At 41.5% G+C, this 27,518-nt stretch overlaps 1 protein-coding gene across 2 annotated transcripts; it reads right to left on the bottom strand.

The window, feature by feature from the left end:
- Nucleotides 1-1,273: 1,273 nt before the first annotated feature.
- LOC138769452 (mannan-binding lectin serine protease 2-like) lies at nucleotides 1,274-26,573 on the bottom strand. Of its 2 annotated transcripts, XM_069947947.1 has the most exons (11): nucleotides 26,494-26,573; nucleotides 25,503-25,728; nucleotides 21,985-22,162; nucleotides 21,502-21,633; nucleotides 17,934-18,127; nucleotides 12,053-12,200; nucleotides 9,350-9,468; nucleotides 4,395-4,473; nucleotides 3,904-4,035; nucleotides 3,690-3,767; nucleotides 1,274-2,317 (listed from the first exon to the last, which is right to left on the bottom strand). In XM_069947947.1, the coding sequence occupies exons 1-11, from the start codon at nucleotides 26,496-26,498 to the stop codon at nucleotides 1,539-1,541; spliced, it is 2,070 nt and encodes a 689-aa protein (XP_069804048.1). In that variant the 5' UTR covers nucleotides 26,499-26,573; the 3' UTR covers nucleotides 1,274-1,538. The 2 variants fall into 2 exon arrangements, with proteins under 2 accessions (XP_069804048.1, XP_069804049.1); XM_069947948.1 differs by lacking the exons at nucleotides 1,274-2,317; nucleotides 3,690-3,767; nucleotides 3,904-4,035; ... (2 more) ...; nucleotides 12,053-12,200; nucleotides 17,934-18,127 and adding an exon at nucleotides 20,083-20,230.
- Nucleotides 26,574-27,518: the final 945 nt, after the last annotated feature.

Below are 27,518 nucleotides of genomic sequence, written 5' to 3'. Positions count from 1 at the left end.
CCTTCTCCTGTTACAGCAGCCCCCCCCTCCCCTGCCTTGTCAGGTGACTCAGCTTGCTCAGCTCCCATTGGCTGAACAACTGCAAGCCATCACTTGGACTGGGGAGGGGGGCTGCTGTAACAGGACCTAGAGCAGCCCTCCTGCTGATGACTCATCCTCACAAGAAGGAGCTGCCTGGTGACGGTGACGACAGTAATTAGGTCTGTGTGAGTTAGGACACTTCCTGGTGGGGGGTGGAGGGGGGAAAAGACAGGGAAGGGAGGCAGATAGGTGATTGAAGCATATTACAGTTATATAACTTTGTAATGTGCTTCAATTACTGGGAAAAAGTTTTTCATGGCACTTGTCCTTTAATTGCTGGGGTGTTCAAATGTGTCTTCTTCACTTTCGTTTCTGAAATAAAATGGTGTCCTGAGACTTTTGACTATTTATTATAAAATAATCCTGAAATCTTGCAGTTTTCATTCTTACCACTAGGTGTTAAACTAAGCTGAGACTTCTTGTTCTGTGTTTGATGAGAAGGCTGTAAAATGATCTGTACAGCACCAGGTGACACCAATACATAGCACCAGCAGAGGACAATAGCAGCTCCCTGTAGATTGACCTCTTTACGGGTCACAAAGCGCGCTCAGTAATTTTTTACATTCATCTCAAGGGGACAGGTGTCGTCTATGTCCATGAGGCTTACTGAAAAGCATGCCACTAAATACTGTTAAAAGCAGCACAGGCAAGATGGCAGCGCCCATAAAAATGTACGAAAAATGAGAATTAAAGAAAAAAAACTCAAAAGATTAGAAAAAAAGAAAATGTATCTGGAACTAATCAGTGAAAGAAATTTCAAGTAATACCTTCCCTTAATTCCTGTTATAATACAAGCATGTGACACCAGGCTATGGGCTGCTCTTCGAATGTTTCCTTTCCACTTCCTGTGTTACTGTGTGTGTTTTTTTTTCTTCTTCTAAACAGTCCAGTGTATCCCAGGTCATCTGCGTTCACAGAGAAGGCAGTCGTGTGATTGATTGACACATTGAGCCGTCTATACAGGCCTGACTTATATGTTTAGTCTTCTTTTTCAACCAGCACAAGACTGACAAGCTTCAGGAGACTGGACCTGGATTTCTGGTAAGTATAGCTGTTCTATAGCTGCCTTCAGGAGACTGAACCTGCATTTCTGGTTAGTATAGCTGTTCTATAGCTGCCTTCAGGAGATTGGACCTGGATTTCTGGTAAGTACAGCTTTATTTTACAGCATAACTAAAAAAAAAAATGAATGTATATTGCAAACTTGCTTTATTTCATATATACTGTTGATTTAGGCTTTGAAAGTTATAACGACGGACACTTTAGGAACACCAAACATTACCTGGCTAAAATGACTACTGTTCTAGACTAGAATTTTTTTTTATACAAAGTTCTCATTCAGGACAAGGCCAGCACAGAGAACTTACAGTCCATCAATGTTGTTTTATAGGGGGGGGGGGGGTATTTCTTAAGGGAGTAATGTGTCAGGCTAGCTGAAAGGTTGGAGGGCTTTTTTGTTACGCAGCATTTTTCTTGATTGTGTCATGTATCCAGTCAAGATAGTTGTTTACTTTAGTATATACACCATAAAAATCGATAGAGCCACAGTCATCTGCTCCCCAGGATACTATCCCTCCAATAAACCATTTTTTGGTGGGTGTTTCCTGAAATATCAGCGCTCCCCCACTGTCCCCTTCACAAGAGTCTTTACCTTCCGAACCAGCGCAGAACATATTGTCGGTGACTACAACGTTTGTATTATTTAGCTTCTGGAAGGCAGCCTTACATTGAGCTTGACCAACAACATTCACGTTCACATATTGTAGGATTCTTGCCTCCAATACATTCTTTGTTCGACCCCATCCAGCCACTTGCCCAATGCTGTGAGAATCATCGGTGTGGCCAACCTGAAATTTTTTGTCCTTGGTTGGAAGACAGATTGGCATTATGTTTTCACTTACCGGGACTTTGTCTTGCAGTTTAATCAGCGCAATATCATTGTTGTAGGTAGCGGCAACATAGTCTGGATGGATAAAAATGGACTGGGCAACTGCTTTATGGAAATTAGTGTCGCTTCTGTTTACAAATCCCATTTTTAAGGTTAATTCATTGGGATTTTTTTCTGAGATAACGTGAGCAGCAGTTATAATCCATTTGTCGTAAAGAAGTGCCCCACCTCCTTTATTGGACTCAGTGAGTATGTAAACCTGCCATGGAAAATCGCCCAGCTTGGCTCTTTTACCGCCGATTACTCTGCCCTTGACTTCTGGTTCTTGTATTTTTTTCTTGCCGCATTCTGAAATTAAGCATCAATGTACAAGGTGTAAAGCTGTGCCTTATAATGTTCATAACAGTTTGTATTCTAAACCAAAAGGGCAAAAGAAACATTTTCTCCTCGACTAGGAGTTGTATAAAAATTATAAATATGCTATACTCGCCTCCTCCAGTCCCCTACAGCTGCTGTGCCAATGCTTCTGATCACCTGGTCACCCAGCACCTTCTGGTTTGTGTGCTGCCCTGTGTCAGTCACTGATTTCTGGGACAGCAGTCAACCTGGAAGAAGCAAAGACCATAGGGCGACCAGGAACGTTGGCCCGGCAGCTGTAGGGGACTGGAGGAGGTAAGTATGATGAGTTTATTTGGCTCCAAAGATAACTACCTCAGATGGGAATACCCTTTTACCCTTTTAAAGCATTGTCATTTGAATAAACCTTAGACATGATACACAGACTAGAAATGAACAATTCACCCGCCTAAAAGAAGCAAAGAGCTTATCAGCTGCCTGCCTTTCAACTCTGTTCCGCTCCTCCCTGGGTGCTGGGAAAAGCTGGATCCAGTCCTGGGAAACCTCTCAGTTCTTCTCTGGACTGGAACCAGCTTTTCCCAGCACCCGGGAAGGAGTTGCAGGGGCGATTCGCTCATCTCTAGCACAGACTTAATTTGTTTGAAAAAAGTCCCAAGCTTTTATTACATTACTGAGAATACAGTAGCAACGTTTCAACCACAAAAGTCTTTATCATTGTTTGTGGTTGAAGCGTTGCTGCTGTATTCTCGGTAATGCAATAAATGCTTTGAACTTTTTGCAAACAATTGCATGCTGTTCGATTCCTTTTCTCCCGTATCGCTGGTCATCTAGCATGCATCCACTTTTACACCTGCCTTCAAAACTCCAATCCACAGGCATGTTGGATCCTACTTTCTTCTGGCATGGTGCACGTGGCTGTGTGCTCATCACTCGATCCAACTTACTGTGTCTATTAAGCCCAACTCTCTCACTGAGTCGGACTGAGCAACAAGCCTGGGAGTGGAGAGCACAGCTACTTGTTTCTTCCGGCTATACCTTACAATGAATGATGGTCTCCGGACTGAGGTCCCAACCTAACAAAACCATTGACATACACGTCAAAAATGTATTTAAATCCTGCCCGTCATTATTAAAAAATTTAGATATGCCATAGAGTTTTTATCACTCAAGGTGTAAATGTAAAAACCCCCCATGGATCCCTAAAATGAGCTGGGAGAAGTATATGCTTAAGGCTCTGCTTCACGTGACCTGGTTGGTCTCCCGATGTAAGTCTGTGGGGCCATCCAGGTCTCATAGACACAGAGCAGAGGAAGGGGTGCTTGTCTCTCCTTGTTCTCGTGATTGGTTGTGGACCTTTACATACCAGGGATACAGGTTGGGAGAGTTTTAGTGCCAGTCTTAATCTCTACCCAGTGTCGTCCTTCTCCACACCGATATTGCGCTGTGAAATAATAACAAAAATGTTGGCTTTGTTTCCTATCCGACCAACAACCCCCAGTTAAGAAATTGTTACAATCTGAATATTTGTGTGCTTGCATATTATATTACATATACATACCTATAGTAAATCGCCTTACCTAGATTTTCTTTCATCTTGTACATATTAGCACATTTGTACACAATTTGTGCATCGTACGTTGTCGAGTCGCTTTCATTTTCAAATGTAAAACTTCCGTTGTCGGGGACTTCCGGTGGGCCGCAGTCTATAACTGGTCATTGGATAACAATACATTAGTACATTGGTCAGTCTGTTCTTGTAATTTGAGGCTCAGCTAAGCCCAGCACGAGCCCCCAGGCCAGTGACGCGAGCCTGCGTAACCAGAGACTCTATCAGGTCTCTGTAAAGTCACCCGGCCGTCATCTTCTAGCCTACATGCTAAAGCGCAGTTCCTAAATACCAGATAGGTATTTATGAATTGAAACCATCAGATCTCTGAGATTATGGATCATAACCAGTAAACACCATGACACCATCACAGACTGGCTGGTACACAGTTGTCTATGGATCCCACTGGTGATGTTAAGCAACGTTATCAGAAAATGCTTTGGACTAGTCAGTAGAACTTACTGCTGCATTTCGGCAGAGGTTTAGACCACGTCCCATCGCTTCGGCACTCGGTAGTGAATGTATTTATTATATTCTCATTCTATGAAAGAAAAGGACAACCAAGGTTGTGAGAACTTCTACATGACTGTCATAAAACCTGAGTGACGATGAGAACCCGCAGACATGTTGGCCCCTTAGGGCAGTAATCTTTATTAATTTTTCCTCTTAGATTTTGGCCCCTATTTATCGACCTCAGGTGTGACACTTTATGGTTGAAATGCTTTTTATTTTTATGTTATTTTATGCACTTCATTGTACATTATTTTAGTGGAGCATTTATATCAATACATTTTACATTTATAGGAAAAAAAATAGAATTTTGAAAAATGTTTTTTAATCTATTTAATTTTTTTTATACATTTTCATAGCAATTTTACAAACTTTCAAGAAAATTTCCAAAGCATTTGTTTTTAGTTTCCAGTTCAGCTATGAAATAACAAACTTCCGAAATACCATTTTTTTTTATAACAGTTTAGGTGTCTCAAAGCAATTAAGGTAATTTTTGTTTTTTAGTTAATATTAAAGCAAACATTAATAATTTTTTTCCTAAAATAAAGGCAATTGTTTGGGTTTTTTTTTTTTTTTTAGGGCAGTCACCTTGCTGTACGATTACAGCAATATAATATGAAAATTGAAAGTTTAGTTTTTATGTTTTACTAGTTTTGCACCTTTTTCTTTATTTTTTTAAGAATTTTTTTATTCTATTACGTCATGGTGAGATGAAGAAAATCAATCAATTCTGTAATTAATTTTTTCTTATGATACTTTTCAAAATAATTTTTATATGTCGTGTTTGATGTTTTACTACTTTTGCACAGTAAGAACACGTAAAAAAATAATTTAATTTTTTCAGTTGACCTATTATTACCATAACTTTTTTTATGTGACAGGGCTGGTCAATAAACTTTCTATTGCATAGTCTGAGCTATAGTTTTTATAGGTACTTTTTGATCACTTTGTATTCCTGTTTTTTTTACAAGAGGAGGTGAAAAAAGTTGCAGTTTCTGTAAAAAGACACTGCAGCAGCATATACGTATACTAATAAGCTCAGCAATAATAATACCAGTTATATTCTGCCTGTCAGCATGAGGCTGAGCTCTTATTACAGCATGTAACTCATGTCTCTGATCTCAACAGAGTTGTTACCAGCCATATAATGCTGACATCTCTGTGATGTGACTGTACCCTCCCATGACTACATCTAATATAATACTGTATACTGAGGCAGCACATTGAGTAATGCTTACACCTGAAATAAATGAAGGTGACAACTTTTCAGGGAAGTTTTTGCAGAACTTTAAGCAAACTTGTCATTATGGGTATAAACCCACACACCGTATAAGCAGCGTATTTACTGCTGCGGTACGCAGCAAATACGCAGCAGATTAGATCTAAATAACTGAACACAGCATCAAATCTGTACCAACAAATCTGCTGCGTATTTGTTGCGTATCTGCTGTGTATACGGTGTGTGGGTTTGTACCCTATAGTTTGTTTCATAAGAGGAATGGCATTTCCTTCCAGAAGCCAATTCACCCTCTGTACCTGCCTGCAGCACCTCTCAATTTTAAGAAACCTCATTCAAAAAATTCACAATAAACAAGAGAGGGAAAAAAGACTGTGTGCTAGAGAAGGGAGGGAACCAGCAAGGGAAACATCTGATTCACTTAGAGGACAAAGTCTTGGTTTTGTCCATAGGAGGCAGTATTATAGTAGTTATATTATTGTATATAGGAGCAGTATTATAGTAGTTATATTCTTGTATATAGGAGCAGTATTATAGTAGTTATATAGTTGTTTTGCACTCCTCCTGGTGAGACCCACATGACCGCAATTAGCAGGAGACACCTGAGTGCACATGGTTTTAATCCCTCCTGTTTTTTCCCATTCTGTTTGCTGCAGCTATGGTGAGTGTAATATCTTATCCAGACTTGTGCTGCTTGGGGGCGACCTTCTCCGCCGGCTGTGCTGGCCGGGTTCTGGTGTGGTGTTTTTGGGTCTGGTCCTGTGGCATGGGGGTCGCAGGGCCGTCCCATGGCCCCCATTCCCTGGCTGTGCACGCCTGCGGGGTTGGTGGCCACTGACTGGCACGGTGTGGACTTAGTGTAGGGACCCATGTGTATCAGATACCGGCACGAGGTACATGGGGCAGTATGGCTTGATCAATTCATACACAAAATTCTGATGTGTTTTTTATTTAGCCAAGCGGCACTAGTATCAGCCATAGGTGTGAGGTGCAGCACTCTGTTTCTTCCCTGAACCGCATTATAGTAGTTATATTCTTGTATATAGGGGGCAGTATTAGAGTAGTTATATTCCTGTATATAGGAGCAGTATTATAGTAGTTATATTCTTGTATATAGGAGCAGTATTATAGTAGTTATATTCTTGTATATAGGAAGCAGTATTATAGTAGTTATATTCTTGTATATAGGAGGCAGTATTATAGTAGTTATATTCCTGTATATAGGAGCAGTATTATAGTAGTTATATTCTTGTATATAGGGGGCAGTATTATAGTAATTATATTCTTGTATATAGGAGGCAGTATTATAGTAGTTATATTCTTGTATATAGGAGCAGTATTATAGTAGTTATATTTCTGTATATAGGAGCAGTATTATAGTAGTTATATTCTTGTATATAGGAGCAGTATTATAGTAATTATATTCTTGTATATAGGAGCAGTATTATAGTAGTTCTATTTCTGTATATAGGAGCAGTATTATAGTAGTTATATTCTTGTATATAGGAGGCAGTATTATAGTAGTTATATTCCTGTATATAGGAGCAGTATTATAGTAGTTATATTCTTGTATATAGGGGGCAGTATTATAGTAATTATATTCTTTTATATAGGAGGCAGTATTATAGTAGTTATATTCTTGTATATAGGAGCAGTATTATAGTAGTTATATTTCTGTATATAGGAGCAGTATTATAGTAGTTATATTCTTGTATATAGGAGCAGTATTATAGTAATTATATTCTTGTATATAGGAGCAGTATTATAGTAGTTATATTTCTGTGTATAGGAGCAGTATTATAGTAGTTATATTCTTGTATATAGGAGCAGTATTATAGTATTTATATTCTTGTATATAGGAGCAGTATTATAGTAGTTATATTCTTGTATATAGGAGCAGTATTATAGTAGTTATCAATGGGGGGGAGGAGTGAACTGCACCGTCCCGGCAATCTCCGGCACCTGGATCCTAAGTGGAGATCTGTAGCGTATCACCAGTAAGGCTACGAAACTCAGGGTGCTCCGCTTGAGCAGATAAGTGGTATACAAGAAGGTAAGAGTAAAGAAGCGTGCACTCACCGATACTGTATCCCGTTGGGAATCTTTATTGGTGGTTACTTCCGAACATGCAGGGAGGGGGGTGTGCGGGCAAGTGTATCCTCACAGGTAGACAACCTGTAGTAGTAGTAGTCTACCTGTGAGGACACACTTGCCCGCACACACCCCTCCCTGCATTTTCGGAAGTAACCGCCAATAAAGATTGTCAACGGCATACAGTATCGGTGAGTGCACGCTTCTTTACTCTTACCTTCTTGTTTACCTATTATAGTAGTTATATTCCTGTATATAGGGGCAGTATTATAGTAGTTATAAAATGTGAAATGGAGAGAAGAGTGCAGCTGCACCTCACACCTATGGCTGATACTAAAGCCGCTAAGCTACTTTAAAAACAAACACCAGGAATTTGGTATACAATTTGATCAAACCATACTGCCCCGTGTACCCTGTGCAGGTACCCTGGTTCACACGGGTCCCTTTGCTAACTCTGTACCGTGTCAGTCAGTGACTGCCTCCTCCGCAAGGCGTGCACATGCTGGGAAGTGAGGCCATGGAATGGCCCTGCAACCCCACTGTCACAGGACCAAACCCAAAATGCACGTGGTACATGAGGCAATATGGTTTGGCCAAATTATAAACTAACTTCTGATGTTGGTTTTAAATGTAGCTGAATAAGCTTTCGTGTCGGCCATGGGTGCGATGTGCAGCCATTTCTGTCTTTTTGGCTTGTGCATATTATAGTAGTTATATTCATGTATATAGGGAGCAGTATTATAGTAGTTATATTCCTGTATATAGGAGCAGTATTATAGTAGTTATATTCTTGTATATAGGAGTAGTTTTATAGTAGTTATATTCTTGTATATAGGAGCAGTATTATAGTAGTATATTCCTGTATATAGGGAGCAGTATTATAGTAGTTATATTCTTGTATATAGGGGCAGTATTATAGTAGCTATATTCTTGTATATAGGAGCAGTATTATAGTAGTTATATCCCTGTATATAGGGGCAGTATTATAGTAGTTATATCCCTGTATATAGGAGTAGTTTTATAGTAGTTATATTCTTGTATATAGGAGCAGTATTATAGTAGTATATTCCTGTATATAGGGAGCAGTATTATAGTAGTTATATTCTTGTATATAGGGGCAGTATTATAGTAGCTATATTCTTGTATATAGGAGCAGTATTATAGTAGTTATATCCCTGTATATAGGGGCAGTATTATAGTAGTTATATCCCTGTATATAGGAGCAGTATTATAGTAGTTATATTTTTGTATATAGGGAGCAGTATTATAGTAGTTATATTCCTGTATATAGGAGCAGTATTATAGTAGTTATATTCCTGTATATAGGAGCTGTATTATAGTAGTTATATATTTGTATATAGGAGCAGTATTATAGTAGTTGTAGTCTTGTATATACGGGCTGTATTATAGTAGATATATTCCTGCTGTAAATGCGTTTTCATTCTGTTTCCCATCTAGTACAATGAGGAAAGGTTTCTAGGGATGTGTTAACTATGAAGACAAATCTTCATCCAAATCTATCAGATAGCACATTTGTTGAGTCAATGGCATCAGTTTTCCAACTTCTGCCTAGTCTTACCTCTTCCAATGCGTATCCTTTCTCACAGGAAAGCGAAAGATGATCCTTTACCACATAGGTCTTCTTGACAGGATTAAAACTACCTCTAGATGGCAGCACAGGATCAGGACACGGAAGAGCTAAAAAAAAGAAGAAAAAGAATCACATTCTTACTTTTTTCTTTTGCACTTGGCATTGAATCTCTCCAGCCACTGTGTGTCAGGCACATCTGCCGGGCGAGTAGATGCCTGATAACAGCATGGCCGCCTGTTTTTATTATCGCTCACATCTCCCGGGCTGGAGCCGTAATCTGAATATCTTAACGTAAATGTAATTACTGGTGTGGAATAAACCTTCGTTTTTGTATTTTTATTCCTGACCTTGGATTAGAAGACGCAGGGAGCGGAGCCAGATACTTATCATCAATCGCTGCAATTACAAGAGTAACCCTGGAAAGTTGCCAGGAAAGAGTGCGGCCTGTGGATCAAATGAATGACATGTGGGGGGCTGTGAAAACTCACCCACAATGGACGTGTTATAGAAAAACGTGAAAATAACCATAGAAGCATTGCTTTAGCAGGAGTGACCTTTAGAAGGCAATGACAACATCTATATAACCCACCACAGGGGACTGGCTAGTAAGATGGGGGGGAGCAGTTGGGGATAAAATCTGGTTCTTTTCATTAAAAGTTTACAGGCAGAGGCCAGTCATCGGGGTCAGGCATGTGCATTCAATTTAGGGTTCCCCTCCTAGTGTATGTTAATCCCTTCATCAAGATGTTGCTTCCTTTTCTATATTTTGCAGAGAGAAGCCATTGCGTTAGATTCCACCTATTTTATGTGGCCTTCTGGATAGGGATCACTGATCTATGGAATATGATCTTGTATTAATGAAAGGAAATGGTTACCCTAAGCACTGAATAAACAGGGCCTGCCGTATGGACTGGGCCCTCTGAGATCACTTGTAGCACCCGGCGGCTGAGTGGGCCTCCTGGGTGCTGAAAATGTCCGCCAAACAGCCCGGATCCAATTAACACTCGCAGTTAAACACAGGGCTCTGACTGACAGGGCGGGGAGCCAATGGCCAATAACTCTTGTGACTGCAGGCAGAATTCTGTCTCAAGCCAAAAGAGAGGAAGGAGACGCTAGAGGTCTGCTGGTCTGCAGCTTGGTGAGTACTGATTTTTGTTTTTTTTACACATGGATTGCCTACATAGGCAGAGGGGGTTAATTTACAGTGGTATGTGTACATGGAGGGAGGGGGTTAATTTACAGTAGGATGTATAGAGTGAGAGGGGGTTGCCTGCATGGTGGAAATTATTACCAGGGGAGATGTCTACATGGAGAGGAGAAGGGCTAACTACCAGGGTAGATGACTACTTAGGGGGAGGCGGCTCACTACGAGGGGAGATGCCTATATGGGTTGGAAGGGGGCTAAGTAGCAGGGGAACTTACCAACAGGCTCCTGCCTAAGGGGTGGCTTTTAACTAGCAGGGGGTATTACCTACAGATGGATGCCAACACTGAAAATACTACTTACTGGTGGGCTTTTTACTCGAGGTGTTATTTACAAGGGGATGGCTACCTGCCAGGGAGACTACCAAGAGGGAATTAGATATATATGGTATACTACCTACTGGGGAGGCTACCCGCATAGGGAGACCTAACTACTACATAGGTGCACAGAGGGTGGCCTGACTACTATATGGGGGGCACAGAGGGGCCTAACTACTATATGGGTGGCACAGATGGTTCTAACTTATATGGAGACAGAGAGGGCCAACTACTATATGAGTGTGCAGATGGGGCAAAATAGATGTGGAAGATAATAATGGCACATGAGTGAGAAGCCCAAAATGTTTATTTTTTTTTCTTGCAGATTCCATGGGGACGAGTCAGGGCTGAAAGAAGTTCTTATTATGGCCGGGTGGAGAAGAAAAGGAGAAGTGAGGAACTGCGATTGAAGAAGAAGCCCTATGTGATTTACTCAATGAGGATGCCCCTTCTGAGTCATTGGCTGTAACTGCACTGTAGTCACTTATGGTGTGCAGGGTCTGTGTAGAGCTGATATTTACTGCTATAGGGTCTGTGTAGAGCTGATATTTACTGCTATATGATCACTGCATGAGGTGATACTGGTCTTTGCACAGTGTATTTTGTTCAATAGCAGTGGTGATAATAGTCAGTGAGTGGTGGTAATGTTTGTCCCTCGTAAACTGGTATTCTCGGTATTATTGGCTTTAGTAAACTGGTTGGTCAAGAACAATATTGTGAGCCGGCCTGCCTCCAACATCAGTTTCTGACCTCACAAATTCTCTACCAGATGGCTAGGCAAACGTTCCCATAAACACCCTCAAATTATTACCAAAGTCTACCCAGAAGAGTAGAAGGTGTTGTAGTGTTATTCCAGCAATGGAGAAGTGACTTCAAATTAATGCCTAAGCACATAGAATGAGATGTCCTAAAAGCTCGTATAGGTGTAATTCTTAGGTGACCCAATACTTTCCTCCATATATGTTCCATTATATCCATACAAGAAAAGAAATCCACCTGCTAGTGAGATTGGAGTCGTGTGAGTGGTCTGTCTGTAGAATACAGTCGGCTTTCTGCTGATGGTGACAATCGTAAGGGATGTCCTTTTTGCCCTGTAGGTTTTATTCACATTGCTTCTAGTGCTCTATAAAGTAGAAATAAAGGACTATATAATATAATAACGGTTCTGACCTACGGTTGTATATTGTATTTTCCATCCAGTGTGATGTCCTGATCCATCCGTTGTAAATACAATGTCCACCCTTCTGCTCCTTGTGTCAATTTCTGATGGTAAAGTGTCACCGCAGAGAGGAGGGAGATCTTTCCCACCAGCCGTGATCTGAAAGAGAAAATTCAGATGTCTTGTGTAAATCATCTTATCAATGGGTCGATAATTCTGGCCATATGCGCTGTATACTTAAAAGAAAGGGATCTGACTCTTTATACACCGGTAGAGCATAGAAAGGTGAGTACTGATCAGCATTCAACTATTAAAACCTTACCAGTAGGCTACAATCACACTGCATTACAAGTTTCAGGACCTCCACCACAGTTGCAGTTCGGCACCAGTAAACAGCTAAAGGACCATTGCACAAATGGACGAGAACAGACTGCAGCAGAACTCTTTGACTTTAAGAATGGCCATGTTGTCAGGATAGTCATTTCTGACTGAGATATGATTTTCAAGAACCTGCATACACTCCTATGCTATGCCATGGCACAGTGCTTGTGAAAGTGCACTGAACAGGCTTGCACTATAGATGGAGGGTTAAGGGGTTACTGATGCACTGGTTTTTTTTGCAAGGTGCGCTGTGAGCAGACATGACAGCATCACAGCAAGGAAATGGTTATCCTAAGCACTGACCAAACTGCTCTGTACTAGGGGATGAGTTATACAGTACACAACTCTAGATGACATATGGGGGGAGAAGAGGATACAGACACACCAGCTTTGCAAGGTGCTATCAGCAGAAAGTAAATAAGAGATGAAAGGGAAGCCTTAATGTACCTTGTATAGATGCAGGTTCCAAGTCTCACTCTTCCCATTTCTAGCACATGCCACATCCCACTTCCTGTGTTGTGTCCTGCTCTACCTGTTACTAGAGACACATTTTTCCTGACAATAGACAGTGGACAGCAGATTACAGGGAAGGGAGACTCCTAGTGGCCAAGACTTTGCAGCTATTTATTTTGGTTAAGGAATCATTTTTTTTGTAAATGAAAGGAATTACAAGCTATTAGTTTTTTTCAGAAACTCGGGGGATACCTATATATATATATATATATATGGGCGCCATGTCAGATCTGTTACTGGGAAATCAAATGGGCTAATGTGTTTAGCGATACCTATGAAAGTGATCATAGTAACCATATTTGCTTTCACTCCGTTTTCCCCAAAATGGAGGAATTTTATATTTAGTGGTATTTTTTTTTTTTATTATTATTATTATTTTGGGAGGATAATGCTCTTTGGAATAGATTCATGTCAGCTGTATCTTGTCACAACAACGTATCCTGTGTTCTTTTACATGTAGGCTCAAGTTTGTGAAGGGGTTACAGGTCATACTGTGTCTCCTAAGTAGCAGGAGGAGAAACAAGGAATTCTGGCGTCTTCTGGACAGATTCTGTCAGGTCTAAAATGAAGATTAAACAGAGCGAAAAACTGGAAAATTACCAGGGTCCCCGAGGACACCGTATCAAATAGCAAAAGTGTCGTATTTATCGAATGGATTTTTCTGCGCTTATAAAGCTGAGGCCATTTCATCAGCGTCCATAGATCATGTTTCAAGCATTTAAAGACACGCGGCCAAGATAAATCTTCGACTTCACTGGCTTTCTCATTTTAGGTGAAAAGCAACAGAAACAGAAGCTAAAAAAACATTTTTTTGCTGTATGCTGGAACGCGATAACATCGCAAGAAACCCAGTGCACATTCCTAGCTACCAATAAACTAGGCACCGAAACCATACAAGTATCCATACACACCGTATACTACTAGAGTGAGGTCATGGCATTATGGGTTAAATATAGAAGGGTACTGGACCTGAAGCTGCCTGTATACTTTAGATAGCAGAGTGCGAATGTGGTTTCAGATAGGAGAGAGGAGTAAGCCACTGCCAGACTCCTTTGTATCTGTGCCCCTCTGTATTGTGTGGTGGCTTATCTCCCATGGAGTCACAGTGGCCCTAATACACAGGACCATTATCGTGCGGAAAGTCGTTACATCTTTCAAACTTAAACCATAATTGTTCTGTGTAATTGCAGACAACAGTCAAAAATTGTTTCCGTGTCGTTGATTGTTCATTTAAGGCTCTAATACACAAAGCAATTATCGGCCGTTTTTTCTTTTTTTTTTTAATTCTCAATTTTATTCAGTTTTCAAATGTTATAAAACCAACAAAACAGTATACACCCGGAAGGGTGCAAAGGCACATATCCAATGGAACATCGAGAACAAAACTGGAGCACTCCATATTTCCCGGGTTGGTCGGTATTACATGTGTTATTGGCCGTTTTAGACGATTATCGGCCATTACGGACGATAATTGCTTTGTGTAATAGAAGGCAACGATCAGCAGCCATGCATTATGTTGGCTGATCGTTGTTTTTTAACAACGATCTGCTGCCATCGTTTGGTGTACCAGGAGCGATGGCTGCAGACCGCCACTATCCCTTATGGGCTGCATGGGCGATCTAACGATCGCCCAAGGAGCCCCCCCATGCGGCCATCCCCGCACTTCCTGCTTGCTGTCTGTGTGTGTAATAGGACCAGCAGCGAGCAAATAACAAGGAGCAAGCGAGCGCTGACCTGATAGGTCGGGCGCCCTTGCGCCTCTGAATTGGCACGTGTAATAGGGCCTATAGATCTAAGCCTTAAATCATTGTTAATCGTTTGATAATCTTTCGCTGTAATACTACATTCGTTCACTAAAAGTTTAGCGTAATTCCAAATCGTTCCTTCTTTTGCTGGGATCAGACGGAGTAAACGATCGTTTTAACAATCGTAACTAACGACTATCGTTCTGTGTAATATGGTGAACGATTTCAGGTTAACGATAAACAGCTTGTTTGCTATCGTTAATCGCTAATGGTTAAAAATCGCTTTGTCTAATAGGACCCTTACTATTGCAAAGAACCCTAACCCCAAATCATCCTATATTATTTCTGCTACATTTACTATTGGTTTTTGAGACTTTTATTAACACTTTTATGATGGGAACATGACCTTGGTAAAAAGGGGGACGGGTTTAGGTGTTCCAAGAATTGTACTTAATTCTGGCACATTAAAGCTAACTAATATTTGGTCTAAAGTTAGACTAGACAGTCTTGGGATGTGCTAGATTCATCAATCAGCCTAATACACTAACAAATCTGTCATATCGGAAGGCTGTCCAGGCATGATGGGAGTTGTAGTTTTGCAACAGCTGGAGGGCCAAAAGTTCCTCCCCGGCTTAGAAGTTTGTTTTAGTATGTGTGATTTCAAGGGACACTTTAGGGCAAGCTGTGCTGTGTGTACATGAGGAGCAGCACAGTTATCTGCCCATTACACTGGTCAACAGCCAAAAAGGTTCCAACATGAAAACAGTTGATCTTAACTAATTTTGGGGTGCTGAGATCAAAAATGATGTTCAAATTTTGAAATTGGCTCTAATGTTCAAGATATTGACATACTTTCTATATTTCTCACAGCCTGTGATACAATACTGGGAAAGTTTGCATCATCAGTATTGCATCATCAACTGGTATATTGCATCATCTTATGCTGCGTTTACACGGAGCGATAATTCGCCCAATGGTACGATTAATGATTTTGAAGTAACAATTTTTTTTTATAATGATCAGCGTTTAGACAGAACGATATACGGAAAAATCGTTTTGCGATCGCTTAAGCCTATCTCGCACATAGGTTAAATCGGTGAACGACTGTTTACACGGGACGATCTGCAAATTTTTTGCTAACGACGAATGACGATTTAAGAACATGTAAGATCAAAATGAACAATTTCTCGCTCGTCGTTTGATCGTTTGCTGCGTTTACACGTACAATTATCGTTCAAATTCTATTGTTATCGTGCAAAATCTAACGATAATCGTTACGTGTAAACGCAGCATTAGAATGATCAAAATGGAAAAATGGTATCAGGGTAAGGCTAGGTTCACGCTGCGTTTTTGCAATCCGTTTTTTGCAAAAAAACAGATGAAAAAAGGAATGCATTTGTGTGCATCCGTTCTTCCATTGACTTCCATTATAAAAAAAAAACGAATCCGTTTTTTTATGGACACAAGAGTAGTGTCAGCTACGTTTTTGTGTCCGTTGCAAAAAACGGTTGAAAAAAACAGGATGCAGAAACGCAGTGTGAACCTAGCTTTCATGGAACCCATCAATGCTTGCAGATTACTGTTGGACAGTTATCAGAGACAATCCCATGTATGAATACAAAAGACGTGTAAATGCACCGAGTAGCCATTGAGGACCTACATTCCAGAGTTCAATAAACATAATTAATTTGTAAAAATTCTTGGATCTGCCTGTAAATTGTAGTTGATTTCACATAGTTTCCTATGAATATATTTAAAAAGTTTATGAACAGTAAACTTGCTTCCTTATGATTGCAGAAGTAATAAATATGTCGGCTATTATACTGTATTCTATACAATTCACAAAACAGTAACATGAGAACTCTTCCATATCATAGAAACTAGAGCCAATTCACATTTTTCCTTGTGATATTTGAATTAAGCACATAAAAATCATTAATTAATTAATTAAAATCATTAGTCTTGTACGGCTGTGTTCTCACAGTCAGGTTTCTAATTGCAATTATTAAAGCCAAAGCATGGAACAGATTACAAATGGAGGACATGTCATAAAGGAAAAGTATTTCTCTTCTTTTCAGATAGATTCCTGCTTATATTTTTTATTAATTCCGATTTAAAAGCTGAATGTGTGAACTTACCATAAATGACATTTCTATAGAAGAAAGCATTTTTGCCTGATAAGATATATTTCAAAGTTTCCTATATTTGCTTGTTCTGTCAATTGCTCTATACAAAGTTTGTTGAAACCACATTGCCTATTACTCCGAAAGGACTTTCTCGTTTGAAGCTGAACACTTCATAGCCGCTTATCTGATTTTACTGGAGAGATGGCGCTGTTGAGTATACATTTCAAGTTATAGAAATGACTGACCATGTACGCCAAGGGATATGGACTGGGCCTAATAGACACTGTAAGGTATCCTATCCGGCTTATGGAAGAAGGTTCTAAAGAGGGCATTGCACCCCATGACCTTTATACACCTTAATGTGGTGTATATGGATACAGATATCCGCCCTGTTTACAGTGATATAATGATATGTAGATCTGGGTCACTGACCCTCAAAAAATTGCCATCCTTCTCCTCTGTCACTGTCATATTTTGTTTCCAAAGTGATGGACAGATCAAAAGGACAAAACAGGAAGGCGCATAAATTCTAGTCAGCAGCAAACTCGAAGACAGGGATGGTGAAAACAATTAGCGGTCCTGCTGTCACAGAAACAAAAAAAAATCTCATTTTCAGTCAACTGGGGTGGCAGCCAGCGGGCTTCCCCCTCTATTTACTCAGGATCAGTCTCAACGGTGAACTTGTTAAACAGCTTCAGGGCCCTCTGTGGCACAGACTGAAAGTAGGACACACAAACGCCATGGAATAGAACTGCAAGCTACACTTACTGGGGGACTTAAAGAAACCCTCTGTTCCTGGTAGTAATTATCTTGGTATGGAGAATTATCAAATATAAAATGGATATTTCTGTGTACATTGGATCCTTTCTGGTGGAATTTTACAAACTTTAAAAGTTTTGAAGACAATGGTTCCCCTGACATCAAAAAGTTATACAGGTTTGTAAATTGCGCCTATTTAAAAATGTACAGTCTTCCTGTTCTTATCAGCTGCTGTATGTCCTGCAGGAATTGGGGTATTCTTTCCAGTCTGACACAGTGCTCTCTGCTGCCACCTCTGTCCATGTCAGGAACTGTCCAGAGCAGAAGAGAGGTTTTCTATGGAAGTTATCTTATAATTTGTCTCTTACCTGAAGGCGGTCATAAGGACATGCAACATCTGGATGTGACTCTACATCAAAGTGCAGGAACCTCAGGAGGATGGAGAATCCCTCTTCAGCCTGGATCTGATATCTGCAGTTGGTCAGTTTAGGGTAGATCCCGGGAAAGTCTGGACTTTCAATCTCTCCTGAACTTTTTGTATAGGTCACAGTGTCACACGAAACTAAAAGAAAGAGACATACCTTAATGATCAAGTTTTATATCAAGTCTTAAGTTTTGGTGAGAACCTTAAGTTAGTCATAGTCTTCAGAGCACCCCCTCCCCACCTCTACACGGCTTTCGGAAAGTTTTGCCCTAAACATGCTCAATCATTTTGCACAATATGACTCATTTTCTTTTTCTAAAACTATTGAATACACCGGTGTAACTGGCTGTACTGGGGCCAGATTATCTCGGAATAAACATTACCAATTTGTTAAATGGATCTTGACCTTTTTGCTTGGCTTTAATATTTGCGCTCTGGGATGGGAACGAAAAACATGGGTGTCCACTGATTTGGCCAACCTTGTCTAATGGCGACATCGAATGCCCTCTCTAAGTTTCTCATGGAAGAAACATTATAACATCTCACTGACAATATATATATTGAGAGGAAGCTATGGTTGAATCTTTGAATTATGCAGATTTTTCGTTTCCTGGATGGCTATCATGGATGACTTTTTTTCTCACTCTTCTCCAGTGTAATGTTGGCAGTCTGTACCGACACACCAGCGCTCCCGGTAGGCAGGGCCTCCAGGTTACCTTCTCTGCATCGATTCCTCACATGCTACTGTTGTTCCTGTTGTCTTTCCAGATTGGCCATAGGGTACACATGAGCTTTATTTTGGTGCCAGTGCACACACCCAAATCCTTCCCCTACCTTTCACCTGCAATCTTCTGGTGTATCAGGCAGCCTTACCTGCTAAACCTTACCCCGGAAAAAAGTTCCCTGTTCCCCTGCCTGCATTCCTGACTATTTTTTTTTTCTGCTTACACCTGTGCACTACTTTCGACTGCTCTGAGTATGACCCCGGCTTCATCAACTATAAACGTATACTGCCCACCATGACCCATCTGCCTGACTCTAACACGTACTGCTAGACCAAAACATTAGCCACTACCCAGACTTGTCTCCGACTGTCCTCTCGATGGCTCGAACCAGAGTCTCTCGGTCCACTGAGCCAAGCACCACCATCAATAGGACCACCTTAGTAGTGATAGTGGCCCCTGCAGCAAAGACTAGCTGCTTAAAGGGACAATGCAATTCCTAACCCAATTCGTGGTACACCCAATCTATATAAAGGTTTTGATTTATCAAGGCACATAGAGATGTCCCTCTCAAAGCAGTGTATAAAGCCTTTATTAGCCATTGGTTGGCAGTAGATATGAGCGAACCGGGTTCGAGTCGATCCGGATCCGAACTTTTGGCAATGGATTAGCGGTGGCTGCTGAACTTGGATAAAGCCCTAAGGATGTCTGGAAAACACGTATACAGCCAATGACTATATCCATGTTTTCCACATAGCCTTAGGGCTTTATCCAAGTTCAGCAGCCACCGCTAATCAAATGCCGAAAGTTCAGGTTCGGATCAACTCGAGCATGCTCCAGGTTCGCTCATCTCTAGTTGGCAGCTATTCTACCCCATACATAGTATTCTTGTACTGGCCTGGTGCATATGTTTTCAGTGGGGAAATAGGAATTAGTCACTGCCAGACTCCTCTAACAGCAGCTTATCTCCCTTTCCCAGATATCTACAGGGTCAAGACACACCCATACCCATTAAATTAGATGTGTTATGCCAACTTTTGCCCAATAAAAATGGCCACCTTAATGCGAATGTACCAGCAGTACATTGCTTTTCCGACCAAAAGTTATAAGATGTACCTTAGTTCTTTTACTCTCTCAATCTGTGTTGGTCCAGGAGGTCAGAGTGACACTGATTATGTTATGGAATATTGAAGCGAAATGCCTCAACATGACATGATAATGATACTAAGACAATGGTAAGATATGCCAAATAACAGCACCTTCCTGGTATAACCAACAAGACTGTATCCATACCACAGGCGTTATCCTGTATCATTGCTTTGATAACATGGAGGAGAGGAGAAACTATTTATTAGGCAGATGAAACACACGTGATATAATCAGATGATTTATTACAGAGTTACATAGTAGCAAAGATCAAAGTTGTGATCTTATGATTGTGAAGCATGATTTTCGCAGATTTGGATGGTTGGGCGTCAGTTCTGACACTTTCTTTCTTGTTCGAAGGGGTTTTACTGCTCTATAAGACAGAAAAATGACAATATTCAGGGGTGTGATCCGTACCCCAACTGTCCCTCATTTTAGGGGGGGGGGAGTTCAGATCCTATCTAGGCCCTTTATGATTCATATTTATGTATCTAAAATATTTTCTAAATAAAAGTCGTTTTCCATGAGGGGCACCGGGCACCCCGCCAGTCAGCCATTCCCACCACTGTAAGGCCTATTACACGGCACAATATTAAGGGGAAAGCGGGCGCCCACCTGGCTATTATACACACAGACAGCGAGAAGGGAACAGAAGGAGACAATCCTTAGACTAGCCAGGTGGCCCTGTGAAGTCAGCCGCAGTCTGCTGCCGCCGCTCCGATTGGCCAGGGTGACGATTAGGAGACCGACGCTGAAATGATTGTGCCGTTTCAACATGTTGAAAAACCACAATCGGCTGACATTGTGCATGTTGACATTATGCACATTGTGCATAATCGGCCAAGTACGGCTGAGAATCGTTTGGTGTGATAGGGCCCTTAGAGTGAAGCGAAAAGCAGTCGGTTTTCTAATCTATTTAGAAGTAGCAGTAAGGTTCTGTAGCCGCTACAAAGAGAAAGAAGCCAATTGTTTCTGGCTCCGTTCTCAGTGCAGTGCAGGTACCGACAAGCTAGGTGGCAGGGGTGAGGATGGGCTATTGACTTTTCCTGGAGAACTCCCTTTAATCTGGATTTCCTTATGCCTAATAGATAAGCATTAAGTTTTAAAGAGGGTTTTCTACCCTGACAGCAGAAAAAGGCAGGACAAAAACTTCCCATAGGCCATAGGCAATGATAGGCAGGACCTGTCCCATATAGATAAATCAGAAACACACCAGGGCATGTTCAGTCACCCTTATAAAGGCCATTCTACAGGAAGCAAGAGTTGTGAACAACAGTTATGTACAACTCTGTTATCTATACACTGGTGTTACTGGTCACTGTACTTGTGTCTTTGTTATCTATATACTGGTGTCACCTGCCACACATTTCCCCATGTAAACAGGAGTTTTCCGTCCAATAGCAATACACTTAAATGGCCGTATGAACAATACAGCGATGGTCATGCAGCCCAGCCACACGATCAACGCTACTTTGTATTCTTGCAGGCCCCATATCAGGCCATGTAAAAGGACCGTAAATTGAGCCATCTTGCCCGACTTTATGCATATACGTATACAGATACTTGGATACTATTTAATACTAAATAGGATCCAACACTTTTTTTTATTCCATAATGATTCCACAATGACGTTCTCATACTTACTGAGGCAGGTTTTCTTGTCTGTGTGCAGTTTGAAGCCGGCTCGGCAGCTGCAGTAGTGTCCCCCAATGTGATTGTGGCAGTAGTGGTCACACACCTCCGTGTCTTCATCAGGTTTTTCACATTCATCGATATCTATAGAAAGTCGTATAATGAAACAAATGAAACATTACTTTTCTAGCCTCACTGATTTGATCTCCATGATGATCTTCACCTCCACAGCCCAATTTATAGCTGAATAAACTACTGGCAGCAGTGTACTTGACCGGAGAGGGAATGAGTTACAAAACCTGCACCCAAACTGGAGACCATCGTGGTGCTTACTCTGGAAGAAAGTGGCCATGTTTTTTAGCACTGGATAATTTACGCTTCAACATAAATTTGTATTCACCAATGCGGCCGAAACCGCGCCAACAGCTACTGGTTAAGAAACAGGGATGTGGAAATGTGAGAACGCGGCCTTAGGTTTTCACTCCTAGTCATTACCTTCAGCCGCGTAGAAAGCTTCAAAGCCGCTGAACTCCTTCTCATTGGAGTAGTCGCTTACGAAGGTCACGGTCATCTTATTATCCAGGGAGTAGAAGTTAGAATTTTCCGGGGCTTTCTCAGTATCTGTAGACTCCGTGCCGCAGAATCGAGACACCACCTTCCCCTGCGATTTAAGCTGAGGATGAAGACAGTGACTGTTACTATTACACAAGCAGATCAACATACCTCATTTCATGTGTAAGAACTGTGAGTGCAATATAAATGTGCTATACGGAGTCAACAGAACCGGGCACTTCAATGCCAAGCCTGATGAGGAGCGGCAAGACTCCTTTACTTCCTATTCCATTCTCCGACAGCCACCCAGGACCATGCACTAGGCATAAAAGTTTTGAGATTTCATACTTACGGCTGCCATCCATATGGATAAAGTGCACAAGTTTGTATGTTAGCCACAGCAGCGTTTAAACTGCACAGTTTGAACAAGTGTGAATGGAGTGCTGGCTATTCGTTTGTGGAGGGGCTGCCTCCTTTTAGCCATACACTCCACCCAGATCTTGTGGGTGTTTTACACAGAGTTTAGTTAATCCTGTATGCCCAGTTTTGTAGACTTATAGTCCGAGAGAGGCCAGTAGCTAGTATAGGGTTCAACTCTATATGGGGTCACCTTAAAATGGTGAGTTGGTACGTTCTACTTGATCAAATGGTTTGCTATGAACCTGATTTAAAAAAAAAATAAAAAAAAATCTTTAGAACAGGTTTTTATCGTATGTATGCTGGGGGGAGTATATGTGGTGAGTCCTGACACTTGCAGTTTGCTGTAGCAATTTTTCTATTTTCTTCTGTGTGTTACACAGACATGTCAAAAGTTTTTTGTTTTTTTTTGTGATACTAATTTTACAGAATCCCATGTGCATTGCAGAAATTCGAGAATCGGCAGATTTACCTAAAGACTAGACCCTAATTATCAGCATTTCATCTTCATTAAGGCCCCTTGTACATATCTGTAGAAAAGAGTGCATAATCTCTACAACTGCGGACGGTAAGGAACACATTGTATTCTATTACCATGACCAGAGCTCCTAGGCTTCTATTGGTCTTATGGTTCAGGATTGTGGGCAGCCAACACTCAGTGAGCTATCCATGAATTGCAAAACTGGGTTTTTGTGGACTACAAAACCAATATGGACGTGTTCTGGAGCCACGGTGGATGTTCTTCTGCCCCACCAGCAAAGATCTGCTTAGAAAATTTTTGTTGCATCCCATGCACGGGACACCAATTTTTGTTGGATTTGGAGAAAAATCTGTACCAGGAAGCACATAGGTAGACAGGGCTGGGACCGTCCTGAGCCCCCTGTGGATATTCTATAAGGCATTTGGTTGAGTGTATACAGGCTACTGCAGCTGAGATGTCCTAATTTAAGGGCAGTTTGTCTCGCTGTTCATTCCCAGTAAGAAATGGATACAGATGCTTGATGTGTTCAGTTAATTGTGCTAAAACACAAATAGAAATGGAAACTTTGTGGAACGTAATTCATTCCGATGGTTTGACTGGCATGAAATTGAGACACATCTAGTCGTGTACAGTGGATTTTGCGCCTAGTCAGTTAACTCTTTTGGTCTAATGATTAGCCGCTTATAATCGATCGGTCACGGGGTGTTACTGGCGGAGACATCGTGCATATAAAATGTAAAATGAAAGGGGAGCAAATTTGCAAATACTTTGCTTTACTGCTTTTGTACAGTTGTTTTAGATGGTTTACTCCTTGCATATCAATCAGATGGAAATTTAGCCCCACCTACTTTACCCATATGGATGGCAGTAATCTGAGGTCCCATGATGCACTGCTCCACGGCTACAGAAAACCGGCAGTGCCGCCTTACAAAGTGAGAGTGTTCTTTGTTATTAGTTTTCCACTGGTTAAAAGAAGGGGCTTTTAAGTAGAGCTGATCAGATGAGACAGCCTGGGTACCAGCTGAGGAACCCCCTCCATTACATCAGCATACTTTAATAAGGCATATGGAAATGGGATGGAATTAGAGATAGTATACCAGTCTTGAATAAACCTCAGTTCTTTGTATGATTTCCTGAACATTTTCAAGATTTCTGCAATTTTTCAGTAGGGATCATCAATGTTTACTACCAATAAAGTAGAAGGAAAGGAAACTTGTTGGTGCCACCCATTGGAGTAACATCCCTCAATTTTAACCCATAAATGAGCCTTCAAACAGGACTGGGTATTATCAGCCAAACCAGAATCTCCTCCAAAAGGAAGAGTCATCAACTCTAGTGATGAGCAAATTCGCCAAACGTACGGTTTTGCCAAACCCGAGCGCTTGGTATTTGACCTCCGATGGCTGAAGAACTTGGATGCAGTCCTAAGGCCTATGGCTTGATCAATGTTTTCCCCGGTAGCCTTAGGACTGCATTTAACTTCTGCAGTCCAATGCCAAGTGTTCAAGTTCAGCAAAACCAAACGTTTTGATGACTCTTCCTTTTGGAGGAGATTCTGGTTTGGCTGATAATCCTGAGTCAAGTTTCAAGGCTCTTTTGGGGGTTAAGAATTGACATTCAGGGATGTTACTCCAATGGGTGGTGGTTCGCTCATCACTAACTATCTGTAGATTGTGGCTGGTGGTGGAGAGTGGGGCCGAGAGGGTAATGTTTCTCATTGGGAATAGACGATGCAAGGTTACCTGGAAAAGAAGTATGCAACCTCACCCCAGCACCTGGCGGCAGAGCCCACCCGACCCCCTGGTAGAGCCCCAATACTTACCCACTCCCAAAGCCGGTCCTGCCATGGAGAAATTGCGGTATGACAGTCTGTGCGCTCACTATGTAAATGAGAAAAGATGAGTCCAATGTCGGACTCATCTCCTATCATTTACATATTGAGCGTGCAACCATTGGGCGGTGATTTCTCTCTGCAGTGGGACCAGCTTCGGGAGCTGGACTGGCAGAAGGGGGTAAGTATCATCAGACTCTACCAGGGGGTCGGGTGGGCTCTGCCCTGAGTGCTGGGGTGACAGGTTTCCTTTAAGGGGTTGAACCCACTCCAGTAGGTGGCACTAAGGAGACAGCCCTTCTTTCCCTTCTAGAGAAGAGCTACTTAGCCTACTTTTTTTCTTGGATGCATTGCCTATTCCTATCCTGGCTTGGTAATCTCCACAATTAAACAAACCCACCACCTTGCAGAGAATAGATATCTGGCCTGGTCATGTAGGGCGCAAAGGTTCACGGCTGATACACTTTCCTGTAAATGTAAAGAGCAATGTACCCATGTGTCCTCCACAAGACAGGGCAGATTTTATCGACAGGAAGTAAACAGTGACGGTTCCTATGAATTTCATCCCAGCCAACAGTGTCCTTTGTACCTAGGCTCCTGTCCAACAAGTCTTCACCAAAGAGAGATGCCCAAGATTACTCAGGATCTTATTTGATCCTTCTGTGGCATCCATCTAAAGAGAGATGTGTCATCTCTACTAGTGTCATGTGCCTCATTTTCTGATCTCCGTACCTCCACATAATCGTATTCACACAAATATGACAATTCCAGGTTGAAGTGGCTGAAATAAAGCTTGATGCGATGTCCTTCAGGAACTCTTATATCCCACGTCATAGTCTGCTCATTGTGGTAAGGCTTTGGAAACCCAGGAGAGGAGATCCGACCAAACAGTCCGGTCAGCTCAATGCAGTATCCATTAGAGTAGAGGACGGTGGATATTACTAGAAGGTGCCAGAACCTGGAGACAAAGATACAGCCTGACAGATATGTAGCAGCAAAGAGCACTGTCAGACTAAAAGAATACATCATTTCCTGCAGGACATACAGCAGCTGATAAGAATGGGAAGACTTGAGATTTTTAAATAGAAGTAAATTAAAAATTTATATAACTTTCTAGAACTAGCTGATTCGAAAGAAAAACATTTTCACCTGAGTACCCCTTTAAGACGACTAATCAAAAATCCCAGTGATAGTCTTCTTCTGCAAGACGCGGGACAACATACATATAGTATACAAGGGAATAAATCACAGAAATACCGTGTCTGGGTCCTGGCTGCTCTTTCCAAAAAGGTAAAAATTTTGGGAGATTTTATATAAAACATAATTTCACCACAAATATCCAGATGGTGGCTAGATAGTAATATCATAATGGGTTAATACTTTCTGTAATCCCTATTGACCATCCTTTTCTCTGGATTTTAGGTCTTCAATATACTTGTTGGTAGTTCTCGACGCATCAGCAGAGTGCAGAACACTTTAGTCACCCTTAGGAGGGCTGTACATGTAACCTTGTGGGCCAATGCAAAGTCTGTAACCGGGCCCCTACATCCAAGGTTTGGTTGTGAGTGTTCCCTCTGCAACCCCTATAGCTTCACCCCGAGGGAATAAGTAAAGTCATAGTAGAAACTAAAGCGCATCTCTTGCCAAGTCAATAAAATCCTAATCAAATACTATAGTAGGAGACTGTATACAGTTTATATACAGATCTATAGATATGACTTGCCTCATGTCGACCGTTCTCCGTTGTCCTCCTCTCTGTTACTGCTCTTGTTTTCTCCCCATGATACCTTTGCTCCCGAGAGGTCAGTGACCTCCTCCGTTTGTTTTGTTCGGGATGGCTCTTTCCAAAGTTTACCTTCAGGTTTGTGATGTAGAATCCGGGAAATATATGTATAGCGTGATGAATAAACATTGGCTGGTAAATCTTTAGCCGTGTTTCCACAGAATGGCGGCAGGTTTCGATAAAGTAGTAAATGGGTCAATAAGGTGACCTGTCTTCTACTGGAGGCTTCACGGGACACGGCAGGGACTGCTGTCCAGCTGTATTATCCGATTACTACTAGTCATAATTGGAGACATCTCCAAACATATGGGATTTGCCATGATGATCAGCTGATCACCAAGGGTCTGCCACCCACAACCATGGAGATCATGGGCATAAGTGCACCTCTCCATTCTGGCTCATAGAGCGTGAACGATCTCTACGACATCCATACGGAAAAGATGGGTGAAGGCAGGGAATGTTTCCATGAAACGTCTACTTTAACGCCTTCTTGACAACTTCATAAAATAACAATATTAATAATTTTTATTTATATAGCGCCAACAGATTCCGCAACACTTAACAATTCTGGGGTACATACATAGACAAAAAGCAGACATTACAGAGATACATATAATTATCCATACATGAGGAGTGAGGTCCCTGCTCGCATGCATCAGCTTACACACTATCAGGAGGGGGTGCGAGACAGAATGGCAGAGGGGCAAAGTGCTTCATTGTTACAATTGTCCGGCCATCTTTATAATTGAGGCAGTGCAGGTAAACCAAATTAAGTAACCTGATACGCCTGCTTGAACAGGTGTGTTTTGAGGGCACATTTGAAGCTTTGGGTATTGGAGGTGACTCTGACAGTCTTGGGTAATGTATTCCATAGAACTGGTGCAGCTCGGGTAAAATCCTGGAGACGGGTGAGAGGTGCGTATTAAGGAGGATGTAAGGTGTAGGTCGTTAGCGGAGTGTAAGGG

The sequence above is a fragment of the Dendropsophus ebraccatus genome, chromosome 12 (assembly GCF_027789765.1).
Source record: "Dendropsophus ebraccatus isolate aDenEbr1 chromosome 12, aDenEbr1.pat, whole genome shotgun sequence".
NCBI lineage: Eukaryota > Metazoa > Chordata > Amphibia > Anura > Hylidae > Dendropsophus > Dendropsophus ebraccatus.
This window is presented reverse-complemented; position numbering and strand designations above follow the sequence as displayed.

Coding starts and splice junctions, on each gene's coding strand:
- LOC138769452 (XM_069947947.1), bottom strand. Junction 9,469..12,052: donor AATACAATATACAACCGTAG/GTCAGAACCGTT, acceptor TCTTTTTTTTAG/CTCTTCCGTGTCCTGATCCT. Junction 4,474..9,349: donor AAGGATACGCATTGGAAGAG/GTAAGACTAGGC, acceptor TTTCTTTCATAG/AATGAGAATATAATAAATAC.